The 12,198-nt window shown below is 37.2% G+C and overlaps 1 protein-coding gene across 1 annotated transcript in view; it reads right to left on the reverse strand.

Moving 5' to 3' along the window:
* Nucleotides 1-12,198, reverse strand: part of TM9SF2 (transmembrane 9 superfamily member 2) — a 51,612-nt gene that overhangs the window by 27,655 nt on the left and 11,759 nt on the right. The window contains 5 exon segments of the mRNA XM_005899253.3: nt 1,612-1,692; nt 1,694-1,737; nt 5,115-5,140; nt 5,143-5,207; nt 6,918-6,985. Coding sequence (XP_005899315.2) covers nt 1,612-1,692; nt 1,694-1,737; nt 5,115-5,140; nt 5,143-5,207; nt 6,918-6,985 — 284 coding nt within the window.

The raw sequence follows: 12,198 nt of genomic DNA on the forward strand, positions 1-12,198 counted from the left end.
ATGATCAACTGTCAGAGAATATGGAGATGATAGGGGCAAATCTGAGCCTTAAATATGATTCTGTAGGCTGGAAAGAACAATTTGAAGCAAAAACACCAAGGGAAACTTTTCAATTACTTATGAGTCAGAAATGTATCCTAAGTTACATTAACTCAGCAATTAAGCAGTAATCTAACAGTAGCCTGGAGAAGGCAATGGCACCCCACTCAAGTACTCTTGCCTGGAAAGTCCCATGGATGGAGGAGTCTGGTGGGCTGCAGTCCATGGGGTCACGAAGAGTCAGACACGACTGAGCAACTTCACTTTCATTTTTCACTTTCATGCATTGGAGAAGGAAATGGCAACCCACTCCAGTGTTCTTGCCTGGAGCATCCCAGGGACTGGGGAGCCTGGTGGGCTGCCGTCTATGGGGTCGCACAGAGTCGGACACGACTGAAGAAACTTAGCAGCAACAGTAGCTTAGAGGAAAAATGCTCGTGGCTTACCAGAAACCAAAGAAATGAGGAGGAGATGGAGGGGACTTTCAAGTTGCCGTTTGTACTGAGGGTCAGATAAGAAAGAAGCTGACATGGTGTAATGGGCAAGTTTCCTTCCTTCTAACGGAGCTCTGCTATGGGAAACTCATTTCTACGTGGTTCAGGTGTATTCTACCCAGGTCTGGCCAATCAGAGTGAATCCCTAATCACAGACTAGTTGGTGAATAGCATGGGGCCCGGGGTTGCTCCTCTCCAGGACTTCTTTGCTGTATGTGTATGGAAGTGAGGATGGGGAGGAACCCAGGAGGCAGGAGGGAATCAGAGGTCCCAACCATCCTACTGAGTCATGGGATTGGGTCATGTCCTAACTGAGATCAACGAGCGAGGGCAAAGGGGTCAATCTGAGATAGCGACAGGACCAACGTTCAAGACAGTATCCTGTTCACCACCTCCAGCACCACATACTTTTTGGAAAAGGTAAAACATATGTAAACCATGTAGACCATAGAATACGGCATTTACTGAAAATTTATCTGGAAGAATAACAATTGGTTATCCTTGAAAAGCTGCATTTTTGAAACTCTTTTTTAATACTGTTTGAATATTGTATGGTAGGTAAATAGTACGTGGGAAGGAAAAAAGTTTTAAATGCTTTTTTATTATGATGCAAACTGCTAAAACACCTTGTTAATGTTACATCATGCTTATAAAATAAAAAACATTACACAGAATACAAGGATTTTTATTTGAAATAGATGCTATTTCTCAAAAATCAAATTAAAGTTAATTTTTTTCCCCTTACGGTCTTTTTCATGGTCCACAAGTATAAAATAACGGTATTTTTCTAAAAGTTTGATTCAGGTCCTTTCCCCAGGCATAAATACACTCCTTTAAACTACACATCATTAACAGAAGTGCTCTAGGTACCAGGTCTATGTGCCAAAACAAGCAGCAGACAGCACAATAATCTAAGCAGAGTTCAACGACGACACTTTAAGCTGTCAACCTTAGTAATCCTCTGGCAAATAAATGTGCTACATTTTATTTAGTCCATGAAGTAATTTACACACTCAATGAAACAGAAGCTTCTTCTGTGAAAGGAAAAAGCCCCAAATCCCAAATTTCCATGACTTACCAGTGATGCTGATAATTCAGTAACATGCTTTTTTTCAAGAATTCTAACTTTTGTTTGTCTTCAGCTTTCTCTGTATGGTATTTTTGTACAAACAAGCTTACACGTCTCCTCCTTCTTAAATGTAAACTGTATTAAAAATAAAGTGGAAAGCAAATTAAAATAACCAGGTCCTTCACACCTGTAACATAGAGTAAAAGCAAAACATTCTCATTAAGAGCATTAATATTGATAATAAACATAAAAGCTCCTCATAGCTCAATCTCATTTAAATTTCAGTCTTACTGTTTCTCTAAAAACCTGTCATCAATATTTCTTTTGAAAATAAGTTTTTATCTTTGATAATTCCAACTTACCGATTTTTAAATGTAAATGAGTCCTCACAGAGGAAAAAACCCACATGGAGAACAAAACAACACCTGTCTCTCCATAGCAACGTCTCCTACGGCTTTCAAGTAATAAACAGACAAATTTTTATGTCTGTATATTCATTCAGTGGGTATTTGTTAAGTGCCTCCTATGCACCAGGTGATGGGCGGTTCAGCAGTGAACAACAGACTGTGATGACATGAAAAAAGCCAAATCTGGCTATCCAGAATCAGTATAAACGTGATTCTTTTTACTCACAACTGAAAAGACTGTCCATTTTCAAGATGTCATGAATAATGAAGTTCAAACAAAAATTGACAATTTTTTAAAACAAAGTTTAAAAACTAAGTAAGGAGTCCTCCAACTCTGGGGTTGAGGACTTATTTGAGAGCATGAACACATACACACGTATTATTCACAACATATTATATCATATAGGCTTACTTTACCAGGGGCTACTTAGGTCTTAATTTAACAAATCTATTTCCAAGTTTTTAGGACTCTGCTTTTGCTGCTTTTTTCACCCCACCCCCGGGTAGTCACAGAGTTCACTCCCTTAACTTGCTTCAAGTCTTTTGCTCAAATGTCACATTCTCAGGTGAGACTTTCTCTGGCCTATTTAAGATTGCAAATTCTAAAAAAATAAATAAATAAAATTGCAAATTCTCCATCCACCTTCTTCCTTGATTCATCTTCAACAGTTCTTTCATTAGCAACAGACACGCTATGTATTTCAGCAATTCGTTTCTTTCTCCCCATCAGAACACAAGATCTACAAGGACCGAGATTTCTCTCTCGTTCACACCTAACTCAGTGCCCAGCATGTGAAAGGCATCAGCGGCTGTGTTAACTGAGTGAATGCGAGTGGTCAGATGTGAGACTTTCTGATCCTATGATAGGTAGCTCCAGCTTCACCTAATGCATAAGATGTCCTGCACTGTTTCTTCCTGACCTCAACAGAAGTCACAGATAAAAGACGGCAAAGCAAGTTTGGGGTTTGTTCTGTTGCTGGCTGTTACCACTGCTCTTACTACAGATCTAAAATAAGGCAAAATTCTTTGAAAATAATGGATAAAGAATCAATACTGAAATCAATACTGAAAAATATGTCAATACATTTATGGTTGGCTTGGGGGGAAAATACCTGATATTTTAGTCTATGTTTCTGTTAACCTATGCCTTGATCTTAAGAAATGCCTGCTCTGTCTCTTTAAGAAAAAATTTGAAAAAAAGAAAAAGAAAAAATTTGTTTTAGCACAAATCTTGATCCTAAACTTTCTAGAAAACTTATAGAAAATGTTAGGTGCATATTCTTTCTCCATTTTAGAATGCTCCTTCTGTTCTTCTATTTTACCTCAACTCCTAAGACAAAATTAAACCTGAAAAGCATTAGGCCTAAAAGAAGGATTTTTTGCATAAGCCAAGGCACAGTCTTTATATACAAAGAACCCTGAGTAGAATCCTACTAAAGAAGTAATCTGCCTTTAAAGTCTGCACCAAAGGGAACAAAACTTCTCTATGGACCTGAATATTCTACTGTTTACTGTCAGAGACTCTGGCTGCCCTTCAAGTTCACTGACGGTGTTACTTACTGATGCTCTTCCCACCTTCCATCATTTCCCAAGGTCAAGGCATATAAACAGAAAGATGGGGCTGAGAGACTAAGGGAGGATTTTCAGGCAGTTATACAATTTATATAAAACCACTCTCTGCTATAAAAAGAATGTGACAATTCCCAAAGTAATCTCAACATACTCACAGCAGGGAAATGTTACACAGTTAGTGTGCTTGCCCCATTCACTATCGCTCATGTCCATATATTCTGAGTTCCTTATTTCCTAGTGACTTCATCTCATCAGGCATTCAAATCTGTCTGAAAAAATTTTTAATTTCTGGCATCTTTGCAGTAGAAAATCTCAAAATATTTTAAGATGACATACTCATGGTCGAAAACTATCAACCTGCAGTGAATTAAACTTGTACAATTATATGTGTTCCTCTCAGTGCTGCATGATGGAGACATAGTGTTGGGGTAAGAGGTTAGTGGGACTAATCTAGGCATGAGGATTTGCTGGACAGATGCTCAATGTAGTAACTGCCAAGGGAGATGGATGGTGGTGCTCAGTGAGCAAACAAGGAAGGAAGCTAATCATGGAAAGAAGGGACACCAAGAGAGGAAACTGTGAGGCTGGGGGATTAAAACCCAGGGTCAAGTTACAGCCAGTAACATGCGTGTGCTCAGCACGCACAGACGCCCAAGCAGAAAGTTAAAGAAAAATGCACAGTGCAGAACAGTATTTTAAAACATAAATACACACATTTAATTCTATTTATATGTGCTCGCAAAATGGAATATTTCAGGAAAGGTTAACAAGAAACTGTGATGTGGAACAGGGCAGAAGAGAGGAGAGAAACTTACTTTTCATTTTATATTCTTTGTACCATTTAGCTTTGTATATGGTGATATATTATTATTATAAATGAGTTTAATTTTTCTAAAAGAGCTCCATTATACCTTGTGCAGCAGGAGAGCAGATATATATATATAAACTGAACAGGGGACTGTGAATTCAGAATGATAATAGGCTTAAAAGATAACAGATTTAAAAGGCAGACTAATTCTGGATGATGATGAAGTACATACACAGAAGAGAATATCTTATATTGTCCTTATAGCTTGGTTTAACTGAAGTCCTAAAAATGCATCAAAGATGTACCTCAAATATACCTTCACTGGTCAAAATAGAATTGTTCACTTCCCCACAAGCCAATGGGAAAGCTGAAGCAGTGCTCTAAGCGCTAACAGGGAAAATCTAGGAATACTGTTCCCAAAGAGGAGGAGGGTAGTATGGAGAATCATGACTGAAGCGGGATTCTGGATCCCTCTGCAAAGTGAGCCAGGGGGTCTGAGCACTCTTATCATTGACAATACTGACTGGAGGAATGTTCCCTAGGACAAACTTACTCATGACATATTGTGAAAGGGGAAGGATCTTTTTAAACTGTGACTTTAGAAGTTATTTCTGGATGCAAAAGAGAAATGAATTCCTTCTTAGTAAATTACCACAGGCTTTTCTGTAAGGGGGGGAGGGGGAAAGATGCATCTAAATGACGTTTATATAACACTGTATACAAACCTTATACGGTGATGGTTCAATTCTTTCCCAAATAATACCTGACCCAGATTTTCAGATGGCCGTTTTCCTTCTGATGCTTGGCAAAAATCAAACCTGCAGACAAGAATATTTAAGCTTTTAAGCGAAAAAGGAAGCAATGAGATACCAAACCCCTAGCCAGCCTAGAGGACAGATTAGGTACTATCACTCCAGCAGCTCTAGTAGATGAATAAGAAATATATTCCTACTCCAAGTTCCATGTACCACATCTCCTCAAAACAAAACAAAAATCGGAAAATTATGCCTTATAACACTTTGATTTTCAAATAATACTTTTATTAAGATATAAATGATAGAATTTTAAAAATTGACACAGTACAATTTATTATTATTCATTCCAATGATAAAATTATTTACATCCTATTCTTCAGGGGAATTCTGCATAACTTACCTCCCCTTGTTATCTTTCTAATCCAGATATTCACTTAATGACCTTTCAAGATGTGTCAAATTTACATTTACATCTATCAAATTTACCTGTCTCATCATGGCCAACATGAAAAGCATGGCCAGACAGACCCTCTGAGAAAACAAGAGTCGTACAGAAGCCATGACCAGTCAGCTAAAAGCTTTTCTCTATAATTTCCTGATATTACTAATCATATTTGTTTGAACATTACAGCCAAATTTCAGCCCTGCTATAGAACAGTAAAGGGCAGTACTGTGTTCACTACGGTTGAGACCAGCACAATGACTACAGACTAGTTAGAGCCGTAAGAGGAAGATGAATCTGGAGTGATAAAAACTAGAGCTAGGAAGTCCCCTAATGAAGATTTTCCATCTACTGGATGTAAGAGATCCACTGAGTTTTCCCAAGAATATTCACAAAGATTTAAGGAGAGAGATTTGTTTACTTAACAAAAACTAGGAAAAAAGTCTCCAACAGTTACATAAATTGTGGTCCATTCGCTCACGAACTCTGTATCCTCCTCTTATCCATGTTTAAGATTACAAATTCTCATAGGATTATCTTAAATTTTTGTGTATTTTTCTACAGTAAACATTTTTTTTCAAAACTTAGATAATGCAGAAATTTAGAAGCCAACGAAAATTCAGAAACTGTATTTTACACCCAATATGGTACACAGTGCTCAAATTAAAAAAAGAAAAGTATATTTATGCAGAATTTTTTATAATATCCCAAAAATGGAAATAATGAAATGTTCATAAACAGAGAATTAGTGAAACAAAGCATAAATAGACTTCACACGATCTCTAAAAAGGGATAATAAACAGCTACTAAAAAGACTGAGGCAGCTGGGTATTAACATAGAAAAGTTGTCCACAATAGATTCAGTGAGAAAAACAAGGTGCAAATAAAATATATAAACCTACTTTTATTTAAAACAAAAATGTGTCAGGTACATTAGAATATGCAGAGAAAAAAATGCAGGGGGCAGACAACAAAGCAGTTTTTCCTGGGGACTGATTATGTGGGACACAAGGATTTTGATTAAAACTATGTGAGTTTTTTAATAATCAAAAAAATTAAAGAAAGCAAGATGGCTATTTGTCCATCAGGTAAAAAGGAAGTCCACGGTCCACAGTTTCAGTTGGTGTTGCAAAGCAACATCAAGAGACCACATCCCACGTTGTAAACCTACTTCAGAAATAAAGAATACCCCCTTTAAAAATGTTTTCAGGCCCTGTACATTTTTAAAATGCGTGTGAACTTACCACTAACTGTGGAAAAGTAAAGTTCTAAATGCACAAAATCCTGATGAGACACAAAATTTCGTATGAAAACCAAGCCGAGAAACTTACGCTGTATATTCATAAGGAAGAACAGATTCCACTGAGTCGAGCCTGTTCACGAATAGTTCTATTTCAGCCTGAAAATGAGAAAATACAGAATGAGAATATAAGCAACTGGAGACCAAAACTTAGGTCATGCCTAGAACCGAAAAGGAATTTGACTTTTGAAATGTGGAATTTTATGATATCCAACTCACTTTAAAGAGTTCTCTTATAAATCCATGCACTGAGTAGATTTATATGCATTTAAATTACAACGAAATAATTCTGAGCGCCAAAGAATTGATGCTTTTCAACTGTGGTGTTGGAGAAGACTCTTGAGAGTCCCTTGGACTGCAAAGGGATCAAACCAGTCAATCCTAAAGAAAATCAGTCCTGAATATTCATTGGACAGACTGATGCTGAAGCTCCAATACTTTGGCCACCTAATGTGAAGGACTGCCTCATTGAAAAAGACTCTGATGCTGGGAAAGATTGAAGGCAGGAGGAGAAGGAGACGACAGAGGATGAGATGGTTGGAGGGCATCACCAACTCGACGGACATGAGTTTAAGCAAGCTCTGGGAGCTGGTGATAGACAGGGAAGCCTGGTGTGCTGTAGCCCATGGGGTCGCAAAGAGTTGGACATGACTGAGTGACTGAACTGTCTGGCTAGTTTTCAGCTGCAAATGTCTCCAATATTTTCTAAATGTTTTCAATATGTTCTAAAATTTTCTAACAAATGTAATAAGACATTTAAAATAAATCATTCACCACATCTATATAGATTGTTTTTTTTAAATCTGGTTTTCATGTCCAGTTTCATTCTGTAGCAAAGATAATTTTTAAACAATTAAAAAAAAAAAACATTCTCACAGCATTCAAGCATTGAAAAAATGTTGTCAGCAAGAAGAAAAAGAGAAATGGATGCAGCCAAGAAATATTTTGAAAATAAATTTGACAGGACTTTGATTGCTGTGTGTGTGTGAGAGAGAAAGAGAGAGAGAGTTAAGATAAGAGTTTAAAAATGTCTTAAGTTTAAAGACCAGAGACAAATTACTTGTCCAAGTTTCTGATTTGGACAAGTTAAAAAAAAAGGACACCGGAAGAGGATTAGGTCTGGGGGAAGAGATCATGAGTTTGCCTTTAGATATGTTTTGTTTGAAGTGCCTTTGAGATATCTAAGTGTAGGAGGATAAACAGTCATGGCATTTATTTTTAAAAATCTGAAGATATGAATCTGAGACACATTTTTAACTAAGCTGAGATACTACTAAACTTGGGCCAAAAAATTGCAAAAGCTATATATAACATCTGTGGATCTTTGAAATGTGAAGTGGTTATAGCCTTTTAAAAAGCAAAATATTAATACATAAAATCTTCCACCCACCACTCCTACTTATGAGAACTTACCCCCTAGAAATAAAATCAACCATGCACAAGAGACCATATATAAGAATGTATATTGCAGACTTGTCCACTAAAAAACTAGACACATATGACAGTATGCCTATTGATAGAAAATTAGCTATTAAACATCATCGGACTATTAAAGAAATAAAAAGAAATGCCAGGTAGGTTAACAAATTTTCAGATCAACTGTCCTAGAAATACAATCTCATGCTCTTAAGCAGACAGCAGATGGACAACGACAGCATGGTTTAGCTTTGGAGGACAGCTTTAAAGGATCAACTTGAGAATGCTAACTACAAAGGTAGTAACAGAGAAGAAATTCATGAAGACCAAATAAAGTTTAACAACAGGGCAGAAAGAGCAAAGCTGAATGAACTGCCTAGGAAACCTGGGCTAACTTAAAGCCACGCCTGCCTACAGAAGCTCCCTGAATTTCTCCAAGGCATATCTGAAGTTCCATAGAACCCCACATACCCCTCTCCCAATAGTGTGGCTCACTGTTACTCAGGACAGAATTCTTCAGTTGAAAATGTCAGTAAGTAATTTGTGCTCTGAAGTACTTTTGGTGCTAATCAAAAACAAACAAACAGGAGCTGTTTACCTGTATTTTATAGGCTCAGATCACTATGGCTGCCTCTCTGACCATGAGGCTACCTGCAAGTGCATAAAGCCACATCTCCCATTTTGATCTCATTTACTAGCGCTGTCAACAGTCCTCTATACCTGTCAAAACCCCAAAAGTGAGACAAGATGTTCAATGTACAAAAACTAATACACTATCATTGAAAAAATACCAAAACAGTGGGCAAGAGTAGACCTCTGGGGCCTCTTTGCCTGGGTTCAAATTCCAGGCTCCACTATTTATCCTTGATTAAATTATTTAACATCTCAGTTTCCTCATGGGTGCTTCAGTTTCTTTATCTGCAAAATGGGGATAATAGTTATTTCTCTCACAGAGGTATAAGGATTTAACATTTATAAAGTACGTCAAACAGTGCCTAATACATGAAGTGCCATGAATCTGTTATATTAAAAAAACCAAATAAATGTAATGATACTCAGAATATGGAATGCCCAAACAACACTGCACACCCACTAAAATGCTCTTCCAGGATTCATGATCAACAATGGAAGACATCAGCCTCTGAACACAGTCCTGGAACAGTAGCACATAAACCCCCTAAAACTGTACTCAAATAAAATGACAACTCAATGGCAACACTGTCTCAAACACAAAAAAAGGTTAACTGTCTCCTTGTGTAAAATATTCAAGAATGTATCACTGGTCATTTTGGCTAAGAAGACAATTAGGGCATGATATTTTAACCTTACAGATTGAGTAATTATCACAAATATTTGTAACTGTTTTGAAGGCAAAATTTCCAGGTGACAGCTTACTCTGCCAAAATAATTTTCACTAATTGTAAGGGGGTCAACACTGCTTCATAGCAGATATACCAGAATACTTCATAGGTACACCAGAATCCAAGCACTCTACTTAATATTATCTTATGAAAAATAAAAGCTCCTAAAAAGTTAATCCAGTTCACATCTTTACATTTCTTTCCAGGAAGGAATGTAGCTACTATATTCTATACAACTTTTTATGTTTTGAGTCTCAAAATCCCCAGAGCCACATTTTCACCACAGAAGCTAACTTCCTTGTGCTACGATTAAGTACACTCCTTACTCTCGACCTTGTTCAGTACAAAGTGATTAAAAACACAGATTCTGAAGCCAGGCTGCCTGGGTTTAAATCCTGACTCTGACATTTACTAGCTGTGGATCCTGGACAAGTTGTTTCACTTCCCAGGGCCCTGGTTTTTTCATTTGTAGAATGAAGGTAATAATCTCTGCTACAAGTGGTTTCTGAGAAGATTCAAGAACAGAGCCTGTCACAGAGTACTATGTAAGTATTATCAAGCAGCAATGTCCAAGAGACTTTAAGCAATGATGAAAACAGCCTTATTTGCACTGTCAAATTCAGTAGGTACCAGTCACACGAGACCATCGGTCAGTCACTTGAAATGTGGTCAGTGCAGCTGAAGATCTGAATTTAAATTTTTATTTAAAATTTTACATTTAAGAGGTCACAGGAGACTAATGGCTTATATATAGGACAGCATGGTAATGGAAAAAAAAATAAAATGTTGCTTAGTACCCTTTATATAGCCTTTAGTCATGACAAACTTTTCTTTACCTGGAAAAATAACTCAAATGTTAGTCTATCCCAGACGTTGGCAAATTTTTTCCCCCAAAGAGCCAGAGAGTAAATATTTTAGGCTTTTCTGGACAGTCTCTGCGATCGTAGTGCAAAAGCAGGCACGAACATTACAGAAGTGAATTAGCCTGGCTGCAGTCCAGTAAAACCATTTACGGGCACTGAAATGTGATTTTCATGTAATTTTCACTCATCTCTAAATATTATTCTTTTAAAAATTTTTTTCTAATCACTTAAAAATGTAAACACAATTCTTAGATCAGGACCCTACAAAACAGAAAGCAAGCTGACTGGACTCCTAGAGTTCAGCCCCGAGCTCTGTTTTCCAGGCAGTTTTCAATGTTCTTTCAATGCCCATCTTTGGAAACCCAAAACAGGGCAAAAGGTTCAGAGATCTGATGCCATTAAAAAAAAAAAAATTAGGACACTGTTGAAGAGCATATAAATTTAGAGTAAAAGTTTTTTCCATTTCCACTTAATGGATGAGGCAAGATATTTTCCTAGTCTATGATGTTCTCTCTGAAGTTTCATGGTACATCTCTTGGCTGTAGGATTATAAGACTGAAGGAAAACCCTATTCTCATTTTCTGACTTCTCTCATCTTTCCTTTGAGTCTTAATCTTTCAAAACAGAAAGGTCTTAATCTTCTGAATTGTCATATCTCCTTGATCATGCCAACTGCTTTTCACAGGACCTTGCCCTACTCTCATATCTTTCTTAAAAGGTGTACCATTGAGAATTATAGGCAGAATTCAAGATACAGACATCAAAGTTTCATATACGTATAGGATGACATTGTTACTTTTCATTAGCCTTTCTGGCCAAAAGCATAAATTCTTCAATGGCACTCTTCATCTCTTTTTTAAGTTTTATAACTGATAGTTTAGAGCTCATCACCTCAAAGATATACTTTTTAACTCTTTTCCTTCAAATATACTTTCTTAACTTACCCATGACCAAATCTACTACTCTTTGTTTCATATAACTTTAAGAGAGCTTCTGGAAGTATATTCCCAGTGGCTTTTTATTACTACAAGAGCTTAAACATTTCACATCTTTCTTTTTGCAAATTTAAGATCCAAATTAGCCTCAGATACTTCTGGAAGTCTGTCTCCCCTTTTACCATTCCCCATGGTTTATTCTCCAAGCCAGGCTTCAACAATACGTGAACCGTGAACTTCCAGATGTTCAAGCTGGATTTAGAAAAGGCAGAGGAACCAGAGATCAAATTGCCAACACCCACTGGATCATCGAAAAAGCAAGAGTTCCAGAAAAACATCTATTTCTGCTTTACTTACTATGCCAAAGCCTTTGACTGTGTGGATCACATCAAACTGTAGAAAATTCTTAAAGAGATGGGAATACCAGACCACCTGACCTGCCTCTTGAGAAATCTGTATGTAGGTCAGGAAGCAACAGTTAGAACTGGACATGGAACAACAGACTACTTTCCGAATAGGAAAAGGTGTATGTCAAGGCTGTATGTTGTCATCCTGCTTATTTAACTTATATGCAGAGTACATAAAGAGAAACACTGAGCTGGATGAAGCACAAGCTGGAATCAAGACTGCTGGGAGAAATATCAATAACCTCAGATATGCAGATGACACCACCCTTATGGCAGAAAGCGAAGAACTAGAGTCTCTTGATGAAAGTGAAAGAGGAGAGTGAAAAAGTT

The sequence above is a fragment of the Bos mutus genome, chromosome 12 (genome assembly GCF_027580195.1).
Source record: "Bos mutus isolate GX-2022 chromosome 12, NWIPB_WYAK_1.1, whole genome shotgun sequence".
Classification (NCBI taxonomy): Eukaryota; Metazoa; Chordata; class Mammalia; order Artiodactyla; family Bovidae; genus Bos; species Bos mutus.